Genomic DNA, 24,541 nt, shown 5'->3' on the forward strand with positions numbered 1-24,541 from the left:
AGAGCTAACCTAGATGATGTTTTGAGTAGTTGTTGCAGGCAGCAGTTAAGCCATGTTTATGAATGACTTCTTAGATCTTCATTAAGAATAAAGAAACGCATCAACTATGCTGAAATATAGAAATTGCATAACAACTGGGATAATCTTCGGCATGTGAAGTCTTGTTTGCCAAACTTCTTGAGACTTTGAACTTATTTGGATAGGCCTAAACAGAGTTCAGGAGGTGATGGGAGATTTTCTCAGGCATTCCTTCACATTGCTATATGTGGACCGAGAGTGCTCTGACCTGGCAAAGATGCCATTAATCCACATCGTCTTCAATGGGGGTTTATTGTCAACTTTCGCTACTTGCATAAGCCGTACAGCTGACTTATCGAGGTATTCGTCACACCAGCCTTCCTTTGTCAACTTCTCGAGGTATTGTTTCCATTTCAGGTAATCGTTGGTAGTGTGACCCAGCCCTTGGTGGAATGTGCAATACTTTGTATGATTTAGCTTGGTAAGGTCACCCTTCGTGGGTGGTGGCAGTTCAAACCATGGTTCATTCTTGAGCTTACGAAGAATTTGGCTAATCGAAACTGTGAACTTGGTAAACGTCTTAGGTACTGTGTCATCTATGTTTGGGGAACGGTCCATGCGCTTATTTTTTTGCTCATTCCCACATGACTGCTTAGTCTCATCCCACAGTGCGTGCTTCTCTGCCAAAGTGTATGAAGCTGCCAAGGTCAGCTACTCACCCATGATCAATTTTTCGAAAAGTAGATGATCTGCTGGGAGCTTCTTTCGGAAGGCTGAGCATGCAATGTTGTCATCATATCCAACGATCTTCACCTTCTCCGCTTTGAACTTCTTGACGTATATGCAGAGCGTCTCATTCGGCCTTTCTTCATGCTGAAAAGGCGGTCGGACTTCTTTTTGATCGAGCGGTAGGATGAATATTCCTTAGTGAAAACCAAGGAAAATTCGCTGAAGTTCCAGATTGAACGTGGCGATAGGGAAGGTCATGGCACTTCGGTAGTGCATTAAGTGTCTGTCCAGATCTTCATCTCATTTGAACAAAGTAAAATGTGGCAAGCTATTCTTCCGCGGGGGCTCCGTCTGCTCGATCTCGTCTGTGAACGGTGACCTGCTCAAGTTGGCCACGTCTATACGAAGAGCATCGTCGATGGTATTAATGCGCTAGAATCCACAAAGCTGCTCGGCTACGAACCTTTGTACTTCTTTCTGGATTTGCGCTTGGTGGGGCAGCAGAGCCTCTGGTTGTCCTCAGTGCGGACCTGCTGGTCCAAGTTGCTCTTCAGCATGTCCTGGTCCATTATGTGATGCTCGTCGTCGCTCTTGAGAGAGGTCGTCAGTGGAACTTGAGCTCGATTGCTCTCCTCTGGGTATCATACAGCTGCCTGCTTCGTTGCCTTATATGAGGATCTCCTTGTGGGCCTAGCCTCGTGTGGACGCTTCACTTGGGGCTGGTTTGGTATTGCTGTGCTTTAAAAAAAAAACGGCTGTGAAAAAAAACGGTTGTGCTGTGAGAATAAGCGGCTGTGAAATAAAGCAGCAGAGTGTTTGGTAAACTTTTTTGTAAAAGTGCTTTTGAAAAAAAAGCAGTATGATAGTGTTTGGTAAACTTTTATGTAAAACAGCTGTGGCTGTGTGAAATGACCAAAAGGGTATAATACTAGATGTGCTATTAATTTAATTTTCTTAACAAATAAAGATGAATTATTAAATATACTTTATTTTTAAAAGAAAAATATTTATAAACTTTATCTTAAATATTAATTAGTATGACAAACTATTTCAATTGAAATATTTTAGACTGAATAGCTAGAATTCATTAGTACAATATTGTTAATGTACTTGAAAGTAGTCTAATTAGATGCATTCATCAAACTTGCCGCTATTATATTTCTTAATGCCTCTATCTCATTTGAACCTTCAACTTCATAATTTCGATATTCTTCATCATCATCATCACTACTATCGCTCTCTTCACAATAGTCTCTGGGGTCATCAAAATGACGATCACGTTCAGAATACCTCCGTATGTAGTTATGAAGAGCCATTGTAGCAATGACAATCTTCACTTGCTTATTGAACGAGTAATTAGGCATATCCCTTAAAATTGAACATTTTTTCTTCCATACCCCAAAAGTTCGTTCAATGATGCTCCTAAGAGAAGAATGTGTGTGGTTGAATACCTCTTTATGACCCGTTGGTTCGGCACCCCTACGAAAGTCTGGGAGATGATATCTTTCACCTTTATATGGTCCCAAATAACCTCTCATTTGTGGGTATCCCGCATCTACCAAGTAATATTTTCCTGACAATTGAAAATTTTGTTTTGTATTGTATTAATTATACAAAGCAAGTATGTAAAATGTTATAATATAAGTATGAAGATTACCATTTAGAGGCTTAGGAAAGTTTAAATTTGGATTTCGTAGCACGGATAGAAAAACCCTTGTATCATGTGTAGTGTCTTCCCATCCAGCACAAGCAAATGTGAATTGCATGTCAAAATTACATGCAGCCATAACATTTTGAGTCGGTATTCCTTTCCTACCAATGTATGGAACTTGATCCGGATGTGGTATTGAAGCCTCAACATGTACTCCATCTATGGCACCAATACAATCCTAAAAATAATAACATTGAAAAAAACCATCAACCTACACTTATAGTTTGCAAATAAGTTAGAAGACGAGTCAAAATTTACCTTAAAATAAGGCATGTATCTTGTATCTCTCCTTATTTCTTGGGGAATGCCACGAAACTCCGAATCCATCGGTTTGATAATATCTATTGCCATCTTACATACGATATCCAACATAGCACCAAAATATCTACTAATAGTCTCACCAGAATGTTGAAATCTCTCTTGCGCTAATCTATTTTTCACACCATGTCCCAACATATGCAAGAACATTGCTAATATTTCAGTAGCACTCATTCTCCGTGAACCTTTCAATCCATAATTAGTTTGCAAGTCATTGGATAATCTATAAAAGACATCTTTGTTCATCCTAAACATTCTATAGCATCGCACATGATTTCCTTGTAGTACTTCCATCAACCACATATTACCTGTTTGGGAAGAATTCATACACGGAGTTTTGTGGATATATTTTGAGTAATATGTTTCGACAGCTGTCGCTATAGTGCATATAATTAGACAATCCTCCAACTCCTCAACATCTTCATTATAAGTGTTCATATTGAATATACACCTGTAACCTAACACATAATTGAACATTCCATAAGTCATAATCCAACAATCACTAAGAAGTCATAATCCGACATTCAAGAATAATCCAACGTTTAATAAGAAATCATAATCCAACATTCAACATATAATCCAACATTCAATCAACACAAAATACAAGCAACATTCAACACATAATCCTAATGCAAAGTACAAACCACAAATAGTCCTAATTCATAGTTTTAGCTCTCTATTGTTGTTTGTTGAACATATATTTCAACCAAGTCAGCTGCACTTCAGGATCAGTCATAATGGCAAACACCTATCGCTTCTCTGCACTACAAAATAAACATGTAGCAAACAACCAAAACTCGCTAGGTGGCTCACAACCAGGCAATTGTGCAACAGATGCTATCGCTTCCGCAATACTACAGCCTATATGCGGCGGCCTCATCAATGAGTTTGCAGAACTCCTACTTTCATAAACTTCAACAAGACGGTCAATTTGACCAGAAAGTTTTGCAGCACCTCCAATTTTTTTCCCCTTCTTATCAACCTTCTTCTTTTGAAAATCTCCTTGGTTGGTCGCTCTTTTTTTCCCCTTCCTAGTAGCTTGCCTTAGATCCTGCATGGTCTCACTTTCTTCCTCATCATCCAAATCAATTTGCCCTATAGATTCATCTCTTGACTCTGGTGGTAGTACTCCAGATGAAGGTGCCCAAGCATGTTCACCAGTAGCAACTGTGTTCGAGAACATCCTATCTAACTTATCCTCCATCTCAGGACTAATGCCTTTTTCCGCAATTTTCCATATTCTTTGTTTATCTACAAGTAAACAAAGAATATGGTTAATACATATTCCATGATATCATAATACATATTCGAAGATAAATACACAAACCTGAATTTTATTATTCCACCACTCCTTTGAGGCATCAACGGTGCCCTTGCTCGAATTCCACCTTAGGCCAGTTTCTTTACCAATTAGCTCTTTCCACAACTTCCACTCAATTTTAAGTGCATCCCACTTATTTTTCAGTTGCTTTCTATCATAATCATGCCCTGTCTCTGCCTTGAAGTTAGCTCTAATATTTGCATATCCATCTTTGTCAAAGTGAGTGCCCGGACGATGTCCGACCTCAACCTCCTTGATGCAAACATCACAAAATATAGATATATTGTGGGCATTCCATGTAGCCACAGGATTTGATGAAGATGCCCCCTTCTTTGCCATCGATACCAACTACTGAATTGTATATATACATATATATATTTATATATTAAAACAAGAACAAATGAAAAATTTCTGAAAAATATTTCTTGCTTATGGTTTCATACTTATATATAAAAGCCTATGAGAAACATAAACCTCTTTTTATTGTTTTATGCCATATTTCTGTGGGGAAATTGAAAGTAATTAATCAGCTAGTATTATGCCAATAAATCGAAGATCTAAACTTCAGTTTCTATGAAGCAATGATTCACCTTTTCCACACTCACTAGAGGTTTCTCAGTAAAACCCAAATTCAACAAATCACTAGAAGAACAAAAGGAAAGACTCCACATTCAAACAATGCACACCAACATATTAGGTAGATCAGTTCAAATCAGAATAATACATCACAACATATCAGAGATACACACACACACACATACATACAATAACACTTAATACAACAGATAATGAAGTAAAGCAGTAAACTTTCAGAAGCCCAAAGAAGTGTAATTGAACACACAAAATCCTGAAAAAAATAGTGGCACTGACCTCTCAGAGCAGAGGAACTTAGAGAGAAAATGGAGGTTGGAAATGCAATTAAAGAGTGAAATGTGATGAGGGTATATAAAGTGAGAGATGGGGAGTTTTGTTGGTGAGATAAAAACAAAAGAAAAAGCAAATAAACCGCATGTATTAATTGAAATCTATTTAGCTAGGTATCCAGAATATTCCGCATGTATTATGGAAATGATAAGAAACTGGGCAACTTTAATAATAAAATGCACAATCAGGGCACAGCTACAGAGTTGCAGATTTGATAAATCATTTCCATGGGACATTAATTTGCACGTAAAAATGTGAGAACTTAGAAATACAATCTGCTTCTCACTGTTGAAGTTTGGTATTTTCAATTATGTTGGTTTTCAAGTATCAAAAGATGATGATGCTAGACAGCTACCAACCCAAAAACAAGCAGCATCCTATAATAATCATCAGCCCATAACACCTTAAAAACAAATCCGTAAATTCGAAGTAAGAAACCAAACAAACAATTAAAAAAATAAACCAAGAAGCAAAAGCAAATAAACCACATACAAAAGCATTGATTTCAATTAATACTAGTAATCACAACAAAATCAAAAATTTATTTGCAAGTTTCCAAAATTAACAATCGAAGTATTTTCAATTATTCTTTCTCTTTCCAGGAAACAATTAAATATTAACGAAAACCATAAATACAATACAATAGGAACGAACAATACCTAGAGCAAGACGGAGAAGATGAAACCGTGGCGGTGGAGATTAATAGACGGGAGGAAGCACAGTCTGAAAATGCAACATGAGATGAAGGATTAAAAGCAGTGTACTGGCAAGCATCAACAGATAGAGAGGATTAAAAATGGATATGCAAAAATGCAGATCCAACAACAACACACAAATCTTCTCAACCGAACATCAATAGATAGAAAAGGCAGGGGAGAGTGGTTTTGCTGCTCAAAAGGCAGGGGAGAGTGCTTCATGGATCTCATGATAATAAACCTTAATTCAAACCCCAAAACTAAAATTTAGAGAATTAATTCAAACCCCAAAACTGAAAATTAGAACATTAGAACATTAACAAATGTAACCACCGCCCTATCAATTGAACCCAAAAACACAAAAAAAAATGTTAACTAGGTAATCTCCTCTCTTTCATGATTTCCTTAAATAACTAAATCAATTTTGCACAAGACATAGACAAAGTACGAGGAACCAATCAGAAAAACAGAACCAAACGAATCACACGAACTGATGATATATAAGAAAGAATTTTAACATTAAAAATGCTGTTTTTTTTTTATACTAATTGGATACATGGGAAGAACAAAGATGCAAAATTTATAGCAATTTTACCTGGTCTTGGGAAAATTGAGAAGGTGGTCGACGCCGCAACCTTTTCTTCACTAAGAGAGGGCAGTGAGGAGGAAGAGGTGCAGCGGCTGCATACGAGAGAGAGCTGAGGCGAGAAAATTTTAGGGTTTACGAGAGAGACCTGTCTTGGGGTAATTTTAGGTTATTCAAAAATTTCATTAACTTTTTTACTGTTCACCCGTGTTTTTTCTCTTCAAAGCCGCATTGGGCTTCTGGAAGCTGCTATTTGCAGCTTCCCCATTTTGGCTTATTTTGATCTCAAACTTTGAAAAAAAGCTGATTTTCAAAGTTTACCAAACACCTAATCCCTTTGGGCTTTTTTTCATAGGTGCTTTTTTTTAAAGCACCTCACTCCCAAACGGGGGCTTGGAATGTCCTGAGTGCTCGTCAGAATGTGGACCCAATCTCGAATGCACACTGACTTGTGAGCCGAATTAGGAATGAACGCTTCTCTGCGCATCTATGCGGGAGAAGACGTTTCCCCGACGGCCCAAATAAGAGTGCACACTACCCAAACGCATAGTTCGTGGTGAACTGAGCAGCTCTTTGCAGGGATATTGCTGGAATAAGTCACGTTCTTCAACCCTTGTCCTAATTTGGGACACCTCGTCTGGGGCGCGCTGCATTTTGATGAGCTTGAGAAGCTGGTTCACCAAAGTGGTCCGCAGCGCGAGGGCGCTCGTCAAATTGGCAACTTGCTAGAGCAGGTGGTGCTCACCATTTAGATTGGAAGAGCATGGATAATGGGCGTCTCCACGTATGATGGAAGACTACATGTACAAAACTTAAGCCCAAAGTGAGCATTCTTGCAGGCAAGTGGGGTGAAAATAACCCTGAGTCAATTGCAGGACCGGTGGTCAGAATCTGGATTGCCGAAGGTGGCCTTGGATTGGATTAGACCACGGGCCAGGTCGTCGGACCAGGCCGCGAAGCATGTTGGACCAGCGCCTACTCGCCTTGAGCTTGTATGGTCGTGGGCCCTCCTGGCCGTTGGGCTGCCACATCGTGGCGTGCTGGCTAAGTGGCTTGGGCTTGGGCCCGTTGAGCTGCCTAGTTGGCAGCAGCCACCGTATTCTAGACTCGGGTTTGGGCCTGCTGTTGCAGTAGGCTATACCTCATACCCCGAGCCTGCTGTGCCAACTGCCAAGTTTTAGGCCTCATGCCCATAGGTTTAGAAGTGGACCTGGGCCTCTTGCCCTGGGTTTGGTTGGATGCGACGCTGCAAGTGCAGTGGTGGTAGAATTAGTGTCGTGGCCTAGTGGCCTGTCGTTGTGGGGCTATGTCCTCGCCTCCACTCTCTGGTCCAAATTCTTGTACGTACGAGGTTCCGTTCATCGTGGTTTCTGAATTTCCTACCATTATATCATTTCTCCAGGGATTGATCAATAATACGACGTGTGGGAAATTCAACGTAATAAAAATTTCAAGAAAACAATGCAAGAGGCTTCTTCGATTATTTGAATCAACTTTCAATGAAAGCACCAATTTGTCAATGCAAATTTTCACCGTCTTCAGTCTTGACGAAAATGCACTTGCAAAACAATCAACACCTGTGATCAAAGACGTAAGTCTCACACGCCCACGAGGTGGAGGGGGTTAGGCCAATGGATCTCTATTGCCTAAGTCAGTTTCTCTGAGAGAGTAAAGCGTTTAGGGCTTTTTTAAGGGTAGCAAAAGCTCTGAAAATTTGGTAGAATATGGGGTATTTATAAGGATAGGACCAACCACAATATTAGGGTTTTACCATACACGTGGCGACATCCTATTGGCCAAGGTGTTTATGGAGAAATATTCTCAAAATATTCTCAAGATATTAAATAGGAAATAATATCTTGAGATAATGGTGTGATTATCCCTAATTTATTTAAATTGGGATTACTTATTTGATTGGAATCAATTTTCAATTGGGAATGTTTTAAAGATAGGATTTGGGTAATTAATCTTTATCTTTAATTTCTTGCCAATGACAGGTGAGCTATGGGTGGTTGTATTCAGTTGTTAGGACCTTCAGAGGTGTAAGTTGCGCGTGGGAGTATCTGAAAAGCCTGCCTATTTATTGAGGGCAATCTTGTCTTTCTTGAATAAAAGTTCACATGTCCCCTTTAGAATTTTTAGATTATTTTAGGCTACACAATCAGCATTAATCTCCTCTAATAATTTTTTTTTTTCAAATTTTCAGAAAAAATAAATAAATAAAAAAAAAGAAGCTTTTTTAGATTTCCCCTTTTGAAGCAAGCACATTTCTACCTCAACCTACGCCAACTAAGACTTAATAACGAATTTTTTATGAGATCTGTTGCAAATTTTTACTTATCATTTTTACCGATTTGTTTTTTTCAAATTGCCAAAAAAAAAAAGTGCTTCACTATATTTTTCGTGCGAAAAATCGTAGGAATGCAACATGAGTGTATTCATACGTGAACCTTCACCATTTTAATGCTAATTTTGTATAAACATGGCTCAATTATGAAGTTTTATTAAAATCTACTGAAATTTTCTTATAATCGTACTTATCATTTTTACCACATCCATGATCAATATGATTCAAAATGAGAAATTGTATTAGGATCGCAAGATTGTACATAGTTTGTATCTACTTTCATCTTTTTTTATTTACTTATTTATAATTTTCCTTAAAACCCCACAAGATTTTCCCTTTTTAAATTGGGAACTTTAACGAAAGTTTCCGGTACTGTTCACTTTAACGAAAAACCACATTTTTACACTAAAAAGTCAATTCTGGTACTATTCATTTTACCCTTTATTTTGTCCTTATCATTAAAACTCAAAGTTTTCAAGTCATTTTCATTAATTTTCCTTTTTAAATTAAATTTATAATTTTATGCTGTCATTTAAACTATCTTGAACTGGCGTAGTTTATTATCATATTATTATAAAGGAAAAACTGGAGAAAACATGTTTAAACAAATACCAATTTTCCTGGAATAGTTGACCACAAAATAACTAAATAAATAAAAACAGACGCACTAAAAGGCAAATTGCAGAATCAAGCATAATCCCCTCTTATTTCGTTTTCGGCATTTTTAGCCAAAATTGCCAAAGTGGATAACTCATAACTTTAGTCTTTTTGTTCATCATCAATCATTTTGATCATTCTATGAAAAAATCTTTATTAAATAAGCATAGAATGACAAAAATACCTTCAATTTTTGTTATATTATTTTGGCACGATGTTTGTCACATCCTGGCCCGGGGCGGACCACTTCCCGGGCCCAATCTACAACTGTAGCACGATATTATCCGCTTTGGGCCCCGACTATGCCCTCACGGTTTTGTTTCTGGGAACTCACACGAGAACTTCTTAGTGGGTCACCCATCATGGGATTGCTCTCGCACACTACTCGCTTAACTTCGGAGTTCCGATGGAACCCGAAGCCAGTGAGCTCTCAAAAGGCCTCGTACTAGGTAGGGATGGGAATATACATTTAAGGATCACTCCCCTAGGCGATGTGGAATGTCACAATCCACCCCTCGACATCCTCGTCGGCACACCACGGCTAGGGTTAGGCTCTGATACCAAATTGTCACATCTCGGCCCGGGGTGGACCACTTCCCAGGCCCAATCCACCACCGTAGCACGATATTGTCCGCTTTGGGCTCCGACTACGCCCTCACGGTTTTGTTTCTGGGAACTCACACGAGAACTTCCCAGTGGGTCACCCATCATGGGATTGCTCTCGCGCGCTACTCACTTAACTTCGGAGTTCCGATGGAACCCGAAGCCAATGAGCTCCCAAAAGGCCTCGTGCTAGGTAGGGATGTGAATATACATTTAAGGATCACTCCCTAGGCGATGTGGGATGTCACAATGTTTATTAAATTGAGAGTATTTTTGTTATTTAGATTCTTATTTCACATAATTTTTTTATGGAGTAACCAAAATAATGATAATGGACAAACTCAAAGAACACTTTTATTGATTTCAAATCTCATGTTTTAAAAAAAAATTAAAAAAAATAAATAAATAAATAAATAAAGGATCAGCTGGTGGCTTGCCATGGCAATCCACCCTTTCGGAGCCGGGAAGACTCACAGAGGCATTTCCGTCTCTCCTGACCACATCGTGCAATTCATCAGTATCAATAATCAAACTCAGGACATGCCGTATAAAATACAGGCCTAATTCGTCCCTAAACACTGAACCATCCTGTGATAATTAATCTCAATGGCTATGACTGAAAAACCTTCATTTTCTCAAATCTGATAATAAGTATTTGGAAGAAACAGAGAATCTCTTGACCTGTTTTTTGTGCATCATAATTGACCTACAGATTGATTTTTATATATATATATATATATAAATAAATAAAGGAAGTGTTATTAGCACTCCAAAAATTTTATTCTACATTCCTCACAAGTGTATTTTTATTTTTAAATATAGAAAGTTTGTAGTGTAAAATAAGAAATTTGGAGTGCCAATAACAATTTTCTAAAAAAAATTCAACTATTTTATTTTGCAGTACTTTAAGTTGTCCTCTATTGCTTTTTCTTGTTTGGCTTTTCCTCATAGTACTGCTTCACCATTGATGGATATGTACCAGAACTTGTTCGCTTGTTGGATTTGATTTTTCATCATTACTCTGTGTGTGTGTGTGTGTGTATGTATGTATATGTCTATATATATGTATATGTATATGTATATATATGTATATATCTTAATGTGTATTAAGTGCAATAATATCCAATTGAAAGCATATATATATTCTTTCACATAAAGCTCGAATGTTTCTTTGTGGAGACAAATCATGATATGCCACTTAATGTGTTGAACAGTTTGATTCAATCTAGGGCATCATTCATTCCTTGTAGATTTGGGTTAACTCTGTTGGACAAAACAATAAAGTCGTTTTTTTCATTCATGGTTGATTCTCTCTTTCTAAATTAGAGTATTTTGAGATGCAAAAGTTATGTTTACATCTCATTTTACATTCTCTAAATTAGAGCATTCATGGTTGATTCTTTCTTTCATCTCTTCAATCTCTTTTCAACTTAATATTCTCTAAATGTTGAATGTTGACGCATGCTGGAGATTTATAATCAAATTCATTGCACATGTTGCATAGTCTTATTAGGTGTTGGGTCTCATATATGTTTGAGGAGTTGACCTATAAGTTTCAGGGAGAAGAGAGAGTCCATGACATGCCCTGATCCTGATATCCCTAAATACCAGGATAGGCACGTACTAGCTGACACCAGAGGGTGACGAAGCTATTTTAACATGCATGCAACAAAATATGTAAATATAATGAAATACGCAAATGTGGAAACGTATTCAGAGCATACAATTAATCAAGAATAATGTGAAAGGATTATTATAAAAAGGTACGAACAAAGGAATGAGTCCTGCCTTGAGAAGACTCAAAGATCCCTACGCAGAAATGCCCTGACGTCGGGATTGTGTGCCTCAAATCTAGATCCTTAAGAGGGCGCAAAACCAAAAAAGTGAGTGGACCAAGGTTTATTATAATAGTACTAATAATTAGGAAATCATTTTCTTTATGAACATACTAACCCCCTGTTTTGAAAACACATATAATACTACATAATAAGTTTTCTGAAAACTCTAGCATGCCATGAAAAATGTTCGTAAAACATGTACGTGTAAAACAATGCTCGATAATGGTGCTATTTCCGCCCAAAGGAAAATCCATAAATCTCATCAATGTTGTACCCACTAGAGGTATGATAGTGGCCCAAAGGCATAACCATCACCAAAGGTGAAGCTGTACTACACTGGGTTACGCTAGTGAAGAAATCATGGTCCATCACCTGAAGGTGAAGCTGTACAACTCCGGGTTACGTCAAAGAAGAGAGAAAGAGATATATATATATAATATGTATATGCAATGGGTCCATCACTCAAAAGTGAAGTTGTACGACTCTGGATTATACCAAAGAAGAAACATAGGGTCCATCACTCGAAGGTGCAGCTGTACGACTTTGGGTTACACTAGAGAAGAAACATATACATATATCACACACTGACACTAGCCGTGACTAGTGAAGCTGTCAGACACTAGTTTCGCTAGTGAAGCTAGTATTGCATAAATATCCTCAACTGTGTCCTATGGCCATATACGTCTACATACCCGTGTTGTGTGGATGTGTTGTATGATAACCCACTAAATAAGCACTGAAAACATAACTCAAAATCTCATATTTTTAACGACCCGTCCCCAATATTTTGGTTTTTTATAATTTTTATAGTGCAATATTACGAAAATGCCCTTCGAGGAAAAAAGTTGACTTTTATGGACCACATTGTCGTGTCACATAAGATCAGTTCTCTTAATGTATTCTTGTAGTACTCGTCACTACAAACACGGGGTGTAAGCGGAATTGAATTTGGAGCTAAAATGAAGATTTTACGGGACTCAGAACGATAAGGGTATTTTGGTAATTTTACAATTGGAGATATTTCTCCATCATGGCCTATTGGGGTGGTGACATGTGGCACTGGCGACTCCTCTAGAGGTACTGTGCTTTGCCATGGACGTCGGCGAAACACAATACCTTCGGCAAAGGCGCGTGTGCTCCACGCATCGGCCATAACGCACACCCACATGCAGGCCCAGAAAGCTGGGTTTGGGTCCGAGTCAAATTTGCTAGGTTGGGTTGGTTTATGGGTTAGGGTTAATGGGTTATGGATTTGGACCGGTTTTGGGTTATGGGTCGGGTTAACCCGGATAGGTTCATGGGTTGCCAGACCCCACGAAGAATAACACCGGTTTCTAGGGGTTTTGGCTAGGAAACTTCCCCGACTCCATTTTGAGGTCAAAAATCAACCAAAATTGTTGATTCAAAAGCCATATTGAAGCTAGAAACATGGAGAATAAGTCCATACCGAAGTGGGGCCGAGTTATTGCTGACGTTGGTCAGAAAATGGCTCACAAGCCTCCAGGTTTCTCGCTGGAAACTGGAAAACAATTCCCTGAGGCATTTATGTATCAATTTGTCATCAAATCACACATATAACTTGTAAGTTAACTCAAGACATAAAAAAGAGAAGGGATCAAAGGTATCCCAAGTCTTACCTAGGTCAAAGTTGTCGAGAACCTCTACTATTTTTGGATAGTGATCACAAACCCGAGAGAGAGAAATAAGGAGAGAATATGGTGGTGGTCTGGAGGGTTTAGGTGGTCTGAGGGCTCACCAAAGAGGCAAGGGGGTGGGTGGTGGTGTGCTCAGAAGGAATGAGAGAATGGTGAGAGGGAAAGAGTTTCCCGGGCAAAGAATAGAGAGAAGAGAGGGAACAAGAAAGAGATGGAGAGTTCTAGAGAGAGACAGAGAGATCATAGGAGGGGAAAAAACCACCACATGTCACCACCCTAATGGTCTATGATGGAGAAATATCTCCAATTGTAAATTTACCAAAATATCCTTACGTTCTGAATCCCGTAAAATCTTCACTTTATCTCCAAATTCAATTCCTCTTGCACCCACGCATTTGTAGCGACAAGTAAAACAAGGATACGCCAAGGAAACGGATCTTACATGACATGACAAGACGATCAACAAAAGTCAACGTTTTTCCTCAAAGGGCATTTTTTGTAAATTCGCTTTTAAAATTACAAAATCGTAATTTTTTGGGATGGATCGTTACAGTCCACAAGTCAAAGTGAAACGAATTTTGAGTTTTAGGGAGTAAAGTAGTGACTTTTAAGTTACAAGGTAAAGTGAGATTAACATAGAGTTATAAAGGGCATAACTAAAAATAAAGATACAAAATAGATCACAAGTCGTTCATATTACCACAAACACAAAAAAAATTGAAATATTTTATGTACACCATTACGATTTCATACTCTTTTATTATTTGTTTTGCATTCCTTCAATTTAGTATTTGCAGAAATGCTAAGCAGACTCTCAAAAGTAAGATTCCCTATGGACTAACTGTTATCTTATGTTTTTGGCTCAACATTTTTATAATGTTAGTATGGAAATTAACGTTAAAATGTGTGGTAATAGAGAGTCTAAGAGAGTCTCTTAGCATTATTATTATGTTTGATTTAAAGTTTAGAACATTTCTATATGCTTATGTTACCCCCAGAAATATTGGATCCAGGGTTATCATAAATACGGTATAATTATAATGCACATAATTTGAAATGATTGGGTGAAAACTCAAGACAGCCAGCAAGGTTCTGTACCCAGAATCATATCTATTTGCAGATTCTGCACGGTTGCCAAAGGAGAAAACAACAATAGATCTAGTAAAAAAAGATTTCAACACACAGTGGTGAAATTGAGAAAAAGGATTGCTTGGGTGTGGCATAGTTTTGTTGGTTCCTCCAGTGCTTTTAAATTTAATTCCACTCACAAAAAGAGAATAAGTGTAGGCAATCGAAGAGCTATTAATAATTGCTAATTACCATGTTAATCACAAGCTTTTATTCTCATTTTCCCAGTTGTACAAACTAGAGACCGTTGAGAAAACCCATTTTATTTATATGCTATTCCGGATTGCTGAGTTCTTGTGTGCGGATGCTCGTATAGGTCATTAATGACACGTTTATTAATCCGTAATCAGATTAAGATGAATTGAATTGAGGGGGAATTGAAATGAGGTGGAATCAGAATCAGATTCCTCAAGAAGTTGTTTACTAAAACTGTATGCTTCTGGTTTTCAAATATTAGCTTAATTCAATCTCTCTGGGCTCTGGATATTTTTTTCTGGGTCTAAAATTTTGCTTTGTTGGTTTAAATAAATGGCCACCAATGCATCTGGGTTCTTCACTCCTCCTACAGTTCCGACCTCGAGGAGGAAGATTCAATTGTCAATACGCATTAACGCATGCCCTCCCCCTCCTCTCCTCGCCCTCCAAAAATCCCCATCTCCTTCTGATTCTTCTTCTTCTTCTTCTTCTTCTTCTGATTCTTTTTTCTTTCCTCTTCTTCTGATTCTTCTTCTTCCAAATAACTAATTAATTCCAAATATTTATTTATTTATTTATTATATTGGTCCTTTATCTCTGTCTCCCTCTTATGTCTGCTTCTTCACTGAGTTTTGATTTGAAACTTGAAGGCGTTGGCTGGGTGTTGTGCTACAGGGAAGGAGATAAGGGTATATTGGGTAGAAAAACCTGATTCTGGGTTTAGGTTTTCTTCAAGAATCCAAATACCACCTATTGGTTGGTAATCTAATTCCAAGCAAATCAAGGATCTGATTCCCTATTTTTGGTGTGTCCCACATACAATTTCATTCCCCCCATGTTAGTCAACACATGAATCATTTGGAGTGAATGTGATTCCCATTCCTTTCACTCCATTCCCCTTACGTAAACACGCCCTAAATTTAACCGTGTGTGACCAACGACGAAGTATGAGGAGACCAACTCCGTTGTTGGGATTGTCAGACGACTGGCATGTCCAAATGGATGAAAGAATTCTTCTCACAAAACAAATTCAAAAAACCAAGTCAAAGTCAATGATGCGTGTGTAGACTGATGCTATTATTTGACACAACTTAATCAATTAGGGGTGTGATATCCACACACCCTATTTTACTTCTCACACACCTTTCTAATTTTCAGCCGTTGGATCGGATGAATTGAAGAAGATCAACATACATAAATTAACAAGGGGTGTGTGAAAAGTAATTTGGGTGTGTGTGGATAGCACACCCCATCAATTATAGCACATGTAAAATTGTTCTCACATTAATACATGTCGTAAAAAATAATCTATACACATCACGCATACGAGCGTTCCATATGCATCAACGGCCAAAATTAATCCCTTGTTGTCCTCCTAACCAAAAAATGTCAAAAGGTAAACCTAAGATGGCTGCCTCTGTTAGGCCACCTCCAACCGAAGGGTCCAGAAGGCCGAAAATAACCCAAAAACCATCTCCAATCGAGGGCTAGGCTAGAGGGTTGTGGAATCTAAAAGGGCCCCACAAAATCTGAAAGAGCCAAAGGGCTAGAGGGCTGGCCACTTCCAGCCAGCCAGCAAACCCCGAGCTGGCCAGAATTTTTTTAAGGCCATCTCCAACCTAAGGGTCTAAAGGGCCGAAAATAGCCCGAAACTGTCTCCAACCGAGGGTTAGGCCAGAGGGTTGTGGAATCTGAGAGGGCCTCACGGAATCGGAAAGGGCCAAAGGGCAAGAGGGTTGGCCACTTCCAGCCAGCCAGCCAGCCCCGGGCTGGCCAGAATTTTTTTTTAAATGTGTCGAATTTCCTGTCGGTTATAACCGACAGGATTTCTTAAGAAAAAATTCAAATGCAAAGGCTAGCTGACTAGCCGTTGCATTTGAATTTTTTTTTAATAGTTTTATTATTATTTTTTATTTACAAAATTTTTCATATAACTTCTATTTTTTCCTATAACTTTTATTTTTCAAAATTTGTTTCATATTTTTTTAAAATTCAATTTTTTCCTATAACTTCTATTTCACAAAATTTGTTTCATTTTATTTTAAATTCTTTTTTTTTCCTATAACTTTTATTTCACAAAATTTGTTTCATTTTATTTTAAATTCTTTTTTTTTTCCTATAACTTTTATTTCACAAAATTTGTTTCATATATTTTTTTTTAAATTATATTCTTTTTCCTATAACTTCCTACCAACGGCTAGCTGACGTCACTTAGCCGTTGGATTTGAATTTAAGTTGTAATTTTTAAATAATAAATTATGTTTGGCCTTATGGCCCTCTGGTCCTCGGTTGGAGATGATTTTTTGTGACAGGGCTAAAACGAGCCCTCTGGCCCTCTGGCCTTCGGTTGGAGACGGAGACAAATATAGCTATGTACTGTTCATTAAAATATTAATATCTTGAAAGATCTTGAAGGGTCAGAGGGCTAAAACGAGCCATCCGGCCTCAATTGGAGTTGGCCTTATGTGGATCGTAGAATAGTCCGTACGACTTTAGGCAGAAAGTCAAGCTGTGTTGGATGAAGACGGATGGGTCATAAGCTTTATTAATGTAGTCCCATTCAAAGATTAGCATGAACCTGTCTAATTAAAGTGTGCTTTTACATTGCATCTTTGGACTTCCCATCGCTCTTAATCTTTAATCCTTAATTAATTTAATCACTTTCCAAGCCACTTAGTACTACAGTCTAGTAGTATTCATTCTCATTTGTAAGTGAGATGTCTTAGGTTCAATTATTGCCAAAAAAGAATGTGAACCATATTATTGCTAGCATATTGTGAGACTAAGTTCACCTCCTTCTCCTTTAGTGTTATAATATCGTTTGTTCAAAAAAAATAAAAAAAATCACTTTCCAAATAATCTCTCTTTTTTTCTTTCTAAATTACGCAACTGTGGCTGCTGGGAAGCATACGTCAACAACAACAAAAAATGGCCTAATCACATCCAAAAATGTCCAAAACCAAAACCATTTTTTGCTCCACAAAATCACATTTCTCACTTCATAACCACTGATTTACACATTGTATCGACACCCGATGGCTCGACGAACACCGGTCGCGATGCGAAAAAAATTAATGCGGTTCGTTTTCTTAAAAAATGTTGCTGTCACTTTGCTGAATTTTGCCAAAGGTTGTGTGTACAATTTTATATAAATGAAATGCTGAAAAAGAAGAGAACGACAGAGGAAAGAATATTAAATTTATTTATACAAATTCATCTAATATTATGTTCTGGGCACATACGGGACTTGCGTCACTCAAAGCAGGCCCATGCAGAGACTCCTACTGCACTGAAACTCATCGCCATCACAAAACCGAAAAGGACATCCGCTTACTTGAATTATTTTGGCCCCAGTTGTGCAAACTTTTGCGCTTTTGATTGGCGAATGCAGCTCCGACCCTTGTTTCCATGTCGCTCGTACGCTGCAAATTGCAACTTTTATGTCAAGGAATAAGCCCCCACCTCCACAGAAAGTAGACTTGGCTGATTCATAGAGCAGAAGGAGTCGCTACTGCGATTGATTGCACAAGCGACCATCGCTTCAGCAGGCGCTTTGGCCAGAACCGGCTTTGGAATCATTTCTGCTGTCCGTCGGTGGACCAAGCGGATATATAATCCGTAATAACTTATCTTGCGCTTGCCCTTCGTCTTTGCTTGTGTAAATTGTGAATCAACGGTGCTGGTCGTCTCATTAAACTAAAACTGTAGAGTCAACCCAGATAAACATCTTGCACCATCGATGTAAAGACGCAAGCAATGGCTTCTTGCTGAGCTATTACAGATGATCCTGATCATAACCAAGTCTTATGCCAGCAACATTCACTAGCCAGAGCAGTCCATCAAATGGCGAAGAGTGGAGAAGCTCTCACCAAGGAATACAATTTTCTCAAAGATCTTGAGCTTCCAAATCCTTCACCTAGATGGCTGAAAAGGGATGGTCATAACTCCATCTAACGAAGAGCCCTATGAAACCCTCTCGGCCGCTCTAGCAAGCCTTTCTTCTTCATTACGTTGCAAAAGCTCCTCATAAACTTTTGTAGAGCTATCGGTGAACCTTTCCATGGCCTCAAAAATGCGTTGCAGACTACCCTGTAAAGTACTATTTCTAGTGTCACTCTGATATACAATCTGCCCAGCAACCGAGAGTCCGTCACCATCCCCTGATGCTAGCAAAACTTTCTTGTCTAATGCCTGAATTTCTTTCTGTATTTTTTGGTCCTTTCTATCCAAGTTCTTAACTTGTTTCTCTAGATCCTTGTTTGCCACCATCCTCTGGCGCATTTCAATCTTATCTTGTTCCCAAGTCTGAAGCACACTTGTGGTGAAAATACGCATCGATTCAACCACCTCTCTTTCAGATATATTCTCCAAAGCCTGTGACCATTGGTTACATATTACAAAAATTGGGGGTGCACCTATTCTACCAGGTGAAAAGGGAACTATTCCATCCGGTGTTTCTTCCGGTTCATACAGAAGACATTTTAAAAGCCACTTGTTCAAAGCTCGCACATATCCCTTCTGCGCACTAATCCAAGTAGAGAATCTGAAAGTCCAGTTAATAAGCTCATGTTCAAGCTGCAATGTGGTCTCAAGATGACCATCATTAAGCTTTTTTCCAGATCCGATAGGACCTAAACCTCTGGCTTCTCTAATTGCTAGGCACTGGCTACTATGACATTCGAGCATACATTTCCACATCCTGGTTAACCTGAAGTGTAAGAAAATAAAAGAATTAGGCATGTGACATGAATATTGCATTCACAAAGCATATAATTTCCCACAAACCAATCTTTGCGTAAATAAAATCATACGGTTACACACGTGAGCGGAAACAACCACCAGTATGATTGTCAAAGTCATAGATACCAACACGTTTGCAAATCAACGCGCATAAGCCTCTCCGCTATCACCATCACCTGGCCAATCTTTCGTATTGCCAAAATGAGATTCATTGATTACTAGAGGCACCTAAATTCTTATTACCACCCTTATATTATAGGTAGGTGTTGTTCAAGACACCCGGATATTACGAAAAAGCTTCCAGTATGAGACTTCAGGACCCTATTTCATATTTTCGGTCACAAGAGTTTTTGGAAGCCATTCATGTGGTTCTCGATGTGGATAAAACCATCAAATTACAAATCATAAAGAAACTTTGATCAAGATTTTCTCCCCTTCTAATTTTTAGCTTTTCAGTAACACCTTCCAATTTCTGCCTCCGCATCTTTTTCTATCTTAATTACTTATATTCTCTAACCAAGCCTAATTCCCATTAATTTCATTCTTTGTCTTGAAGAACTCTTAGCACAACAAATAAAACAAGAGTACCAATGGACCTACCAACTCCTTTAAGCTTAATTTTTGGAACATTGGGAAGAGGTTGAACCCATGATCTACTACAGTTCTAACCCTTTTCCCCACTCCCTCACCACTTGTGCTAAATGGAGCTAATTATTCAATCAATAAATTAATTTTTCAAATATCAAGGACTAGCAATTGAAGGTCCAGGAAATATATTGAGATATAACCTTACCTATAACATCATTATACGGGTAAGATTGGCTATGACTTTTCAATTTTGAAAATTTTAATCAAGAGTTATAACTAAGCTTAGTCCAAGATACGTGGTCAATGAGGTGACAACAAATAATCATATGAACAAAAAAACGTATCCATAAATGCCACAGAAATTGGAAGATGGACATACCCCTGAATTAATTCGTTCAGTTGCGGCCATAATTCTTCATCCCTGATCTTACTTATAGTCACAGATATCTTGTCTACCACTTGAATTGCAATTTTAATTTTTGTGGACAGACTCCTTATTAAAGTTCGAGTTTTATGAACTTTATGAGCTTCTGCGCCCCTTTCATCTAAATGCTTTAGCTTACTGAACTTCCTGTCATGGATCACCCGCATCTTTTCCTCGGCCTGAAAAATTATAAGAAGAAAACTTGTCTGTAGGGTGACAACTGACAAAGACAAAATTAGAAAGGGCAGAAATATGAATACACTTGGTGGTTTAAATTATAATGAAGAGAAGAGTGCATCAGCAAAAGCCCTAGACAAACTCATTTATGGATTAATGCTTGAATCAAACAAGAGCTTTGCCATAATTTATTCAGATAGGCCCATGTTAGACAAAGAGTAGCCTAGTTTTAGTGGGTGAATAATGATGTATGATGGTGAGAACACCAAAATATCAATTAAAGAGGCCCCTGAGCCCTTCAGAGAGCAAATATGCGCTGGTCGGACCTAAAAGAAATACATTCCTTGTATAGAGATGTATCAATAAAGAAAGTTTATATTTGAAATTCACATTTAAGCAAACAAAAGACAATACTTTATTATGAATAAGAAAAATAAAAGAAATTCTAATTCGGCGCTACTTTGGAACAACAAAGGATCATGAACCATTTGTCTGGCGAAGCATAATTAGAAAAGTTTGAATTGTTCAAAGAAACCCAGATGGCTCAGACTCATAAAGTTCAAAGGTATAAAGATGACCATGTAAACATGTAACCAGTAATGGGAACGGAGGAAACATACCTTTACTTCATTGTAGAGTTTCTTCTCCCAAAGATATAGCTTGTGTAAGGTGGAAGAGAGATTTTTGGACCTCAACATCAATTCTTCATCGAACCCCAATTGAGCAGGAGCAGCCACTTCAGCAGAGGTCGATGGCTCGGCACTAGTAGAAGGTTGCGAAGAGACTAAAGTCTTGGAAAAAACTGATCACAAACACAACACAAAAGTCAAATTTCTGCTTAATAGAGTTCAAATTCAACAAAAATTATACATAAAAACCCAGATCTGTAAACTTTCCACTTGAGGAAACTAACTCCTACCCATCAAACGCATAAAAGTTAAAACTTCCCAGATAGATCAAAATTCAAGCTAGCAAATTTTTAGTAATCAATCTCTTAAAAAGGTGTATAATCCCATACCCACCATGTTTTCCACTATGGGGAAGCTTTCCCACCTCGAGCATCTTGGAAATTTCGTTCCCCGACTCCGAAGCTCTCTGAAACTGAACCTCAATCTCTCGAGCAACTTCGAAAGCATCTCGAGACCCCGGTCGAGCTTTAGCTGCAGCTCCGCCATTGCCACGGTCCTCGCGCGTCTCCTCCTCATCCACAATTTTCTTCTCCATCACATGGACTTCATACTCCACCCCACCACCATCAGTCTCAACGCTCGGCCGAGCTTGATAAAGCGAGGAGGGCTGCGTTTCAGCTGCCTCATCGTCCACAACAGCCTTAGAATGCTTCCCGCCATCCACCACATGCTTGTGGTCCCTCTGCACCTCCTTCACCACCTCCTGTTGGTACTCGTCTTCCAATTCGGGAATTCCCTCTTCGTCTCTCACCTCCTTCAAGTCCCGACTCGGAGTGTAGGCAGAGTAGTACTTCTCGTGAACCTCGAACGGGTTTAAAAAATCCCAAGCTGAAGCTCTTGGCGGCGAAGGCGGCGGAGGAGGTGGCTTAGACGAGGTCGAAGCTGAAGCCTGTGGCGACGGTGCTCCATATCGGACCAGCGGAGAAGAATTCCCGTAATTGTTATACCCACCACTCCCTCCGCCGTAATTATACGCACCACCGTAATTGTTAAACCCACCGCCGAAATCGGAATAAGGATTAGAGACAGCGTCTGGATAAATATTTGAATTTTGATATCCATAATACGAATTCGAAGAAGAAGATTCCCCCAATTGAAACACGTTTTCGGGGCTCACGGGTTTCTGCCGATGCACCACAGATGGCGTCGCTTTGTTCTTCATGTAATTCATGCGCATAAACCCATCTGGGTAAGAATTGAAACCCTCTTGCCCGCCCTCCTCCATGTAATCAATATGACCGCCGTAGTGAGTATCGTGCAGTGGCGACGAGTGGCCGGAGTCGTGGAGCGAACCGGAATCGTTGTCGGAATCGGAGCGAAAGTGGAGATGGGACCCGGAATTTGAATTTGAGTGAGAGTGGCGCGGCGGCGAGGATTTGATCTCGCCTTTTCTGGCCGGCGGGAGGTTGAGGTGGGGAGAGGGCGGCGACCCGGATGAATTGCCCACCTCCTGCTCGATGAATTGATGCAGAGAGCGGCCGATTCCTCTGAGGGAGTTAATATAAGCGATGTGGGCCTCGGCGAGGGCGTAGCGCTGGTGAATCGCCTCGTCGAGGAAGCCGCAGCGCTCCCGGCATAAGGCAACGGCCGGAAGTTCGTCGAGCTTGGAGCTCGTGCAACCCATCAAGCGGGAAAGGAAGGCAACTTTATCAGTCTACGATGAAAAATAGGTAGTGGGTTAAGGTGAGATCGGCTGAAACATGGCGGGGGGATTGGGATTAGGATTCTGGTAGCTGTTGGGTGTTACTGTCTGTTTGTTTCTCGGGAAAATTTCGAACTTAGGGTTTGTGGGGAGGAAGATAAAAGAAAAGTAAACGGGAACGAAGAAGAAAGGAGAGGAAGGAGAAGGGAATCTTTGCCAGCGCGGAGTTTGTCGTCGGCTTGCAGCAGAGAGACACAGAAAGCAGAGAGAAAGAGCGAAAGAGAGAAGAGAGAGAGAGTGCACAGTGTGTTTGTGTTTATGTGAGAGAGAGTGAGGAGTGAGAGAGAGAGACTGTATTGTATTGCTGGCATTGTGCGTGAAATACCTAGTAACAAAACTTCCCGTTGAGAGGACTGAAGACCAAATTAATTCTGTTAAAAAATTAATTAAAATAAAACACCTTTTTTTTAACAAATATAAAACACCTCACCTATTAACAGAACTTGTCAAGCAAAAGATGATAAAAATGCTAAATTAATTTTGTTCAAAAATAATTAAAATAAATGTTATAGACAAAATAGTATATTATATACAAAATAATTGTAATTTTTTTTAAAGCCTCATAGGCAGGAAATCATATCAATTGTCCATTTTTTTTCAAATTAAATAAAATTTTAGCGATAACATAAATATTTAAAATAATCACAAAACATATAAACATCATTTTCATTGACGAAAATTATTTAAAGGTCATCACCAAAAATGCAACACCGTAGCGACTCTTTTATATTTATTTTTACATTATATATTTCAGATTTTTATTGGGTGTACTTTTTAGGGCAATATCTTTTTATTCTAAACATATTTTAAGTTTGGGTAACAACCAGATCAGTGGGGAGATTTTTGAGAAATTGAGATGGTTTATAGTTAGAGACGCACAAAATTGGAAATTCAAATTATAAAATTTCTGTTTTGAAATTTGACCAAGAAAAAATAAATTAATTGAATTATTTGGGTTTGGGAAAGGTCTTAAAAATAGGACAAAACGAGATTGTGTTTTACTTTGACGGAATGTTTGACGCTTGTGGCCGCCACCATATTTTCTCGCGGGTTCCATTCCGGAAGTACCCTTGTAATTTTCTTGGGGATTTTCTAGGTGGTTTGAGTTTCCCTTTCTTTTCAATTTAGGTAATGATGGATGAAGGTTTTCACTTTTCACTGTGGACTAATTTGTGTTTGTTTTTACAGTATTAGACAACGTTACGAGAAATTTTATGAAAATTCTTTCAAAGTGGGATTCTTTATAGATTATTTGTTACCTTATAGTTTAACATTAATTCTTGTGTCAACATTATACAATATTGTGCAAAATACATGAGGTGGCAGAAGGTCCATGAAGAGTCTTGCTTTTGAAAGAGCCTCTTTAGAATTTCTCCGACGTTTTTGGTGCATGTGGGATTAATGATTAATTAAGAGGACAATTATTATCATAATCTTAATGGTTTTATTTTGAGGAGTGTTAAACCCACCCCATTTTCTTATTTCCCCACCCCACT

The 24,541-nt window shown here is 38.7% G+C and overlaps 2 protein-coding genes and 1 long non-coding RNA gene across 3 annotated transcripts; all 3 read right to left on the minus strand.

Annotated features, from left to right (window-relative positions):
- Positions 1-3,524: 3,524 nt before the first annotated feature.
- On the minus strand, positions 3,525-3,980 carry LOC139196164 (uncharacterized). Its single transcript, XM_070821828.1, has one exon. The coding sequence runs from the start codon at positions 3,978-3,980 to the stop codon at positions 3,525-3,527; it is 456 nt and encodes a 151-aa protein (XP_070677929.1).
- Positions 3,981-4,109: 129 nt separating this feature from the next.
- Positions 4,110-6,691, minus strand: LOC139196461 (uncharacterized). The gene is made up of 3 exons (XR_011581384.1): positions 6,312-6,691; positions 5,681-5,744; positions 4,110-4,448 (listed from the first exon to the last, which is right to left on the minus strand). It is a non-coding gene; the product is annotated as an uncharacterized lncRNA (long non-coding RNA).
- Positions 6,692-17,809: 11,118 nt separating this feature from the next.
- LOC103441109 (protein ALTERED PHOSPHATE STARVATION RESPONSE 1-like) lies at positions 17,810-23,343 on the minus strand. Its single transcript, XM_070822432.1, has 4 exons — positions 21,677-23,343; positions 21,275-21,456; positions 20,433-20,656; positions 17,810-19,433 (listed from the first exon to the last, which is right to left on the minus strand). The coding sequence occupies exons 1-4, from the start codon at positions 22,965-22,967 to the stop codon at positions 18,689-18,691; spliced, it is 2,442 nt and encodes an 813-aa protein (XP_070678533.1). The 5' UTR covers positions 22,968-23,343; the 3' UTR covers positions 17,810-18,688.
- Positions 23,344-24,541: the final 1,198 nt, after the last annotated feature.

Source organism: Malus domestica, chromosome 05 (assembly GCF_042453785.1).
Source record: "Malus domestica chromosome 05, GDT2T_hap1".
Classification (NCBI taxonomy): Eukaryota; Viridiplantae; Streptophyta; class Magnoliopsida; order Rosales; family Rosaceae; genus Malus; species Malus domestica.

Bases quoted from the DNA above. Each gene is read 5' to 3' on its own strand.
- LOC139196164 (XM_070821828.1), bottom strand. From the start codon at position 3,980: ATGGAGGATAAGTTAGATAGGATGTTCTCGAACACAGTTGCTACTGGT.
- LOC103441109 (XM_070822432.1), bottom strand. From the start codon at position 22,967: ATGGGTTGCACGAGCTCCAAGCTCGACGAACTTCCGGCCGTTGCCTTA. The intron at 21,457-21,676 runs GTGGGTATGGGA...GTTTGTGATCAG, and splicing joins TCCCCATAGTGGAAAACATG to TTTTTTCCAAGACTTTAGTC. The intron at 19,434-20,432 runs GTATGTCCATCT...CTTACACTTCAG, and splicing joins CTGAACGAATTAATTCAGGG to GTTAACCAGGATGTGGAAAT.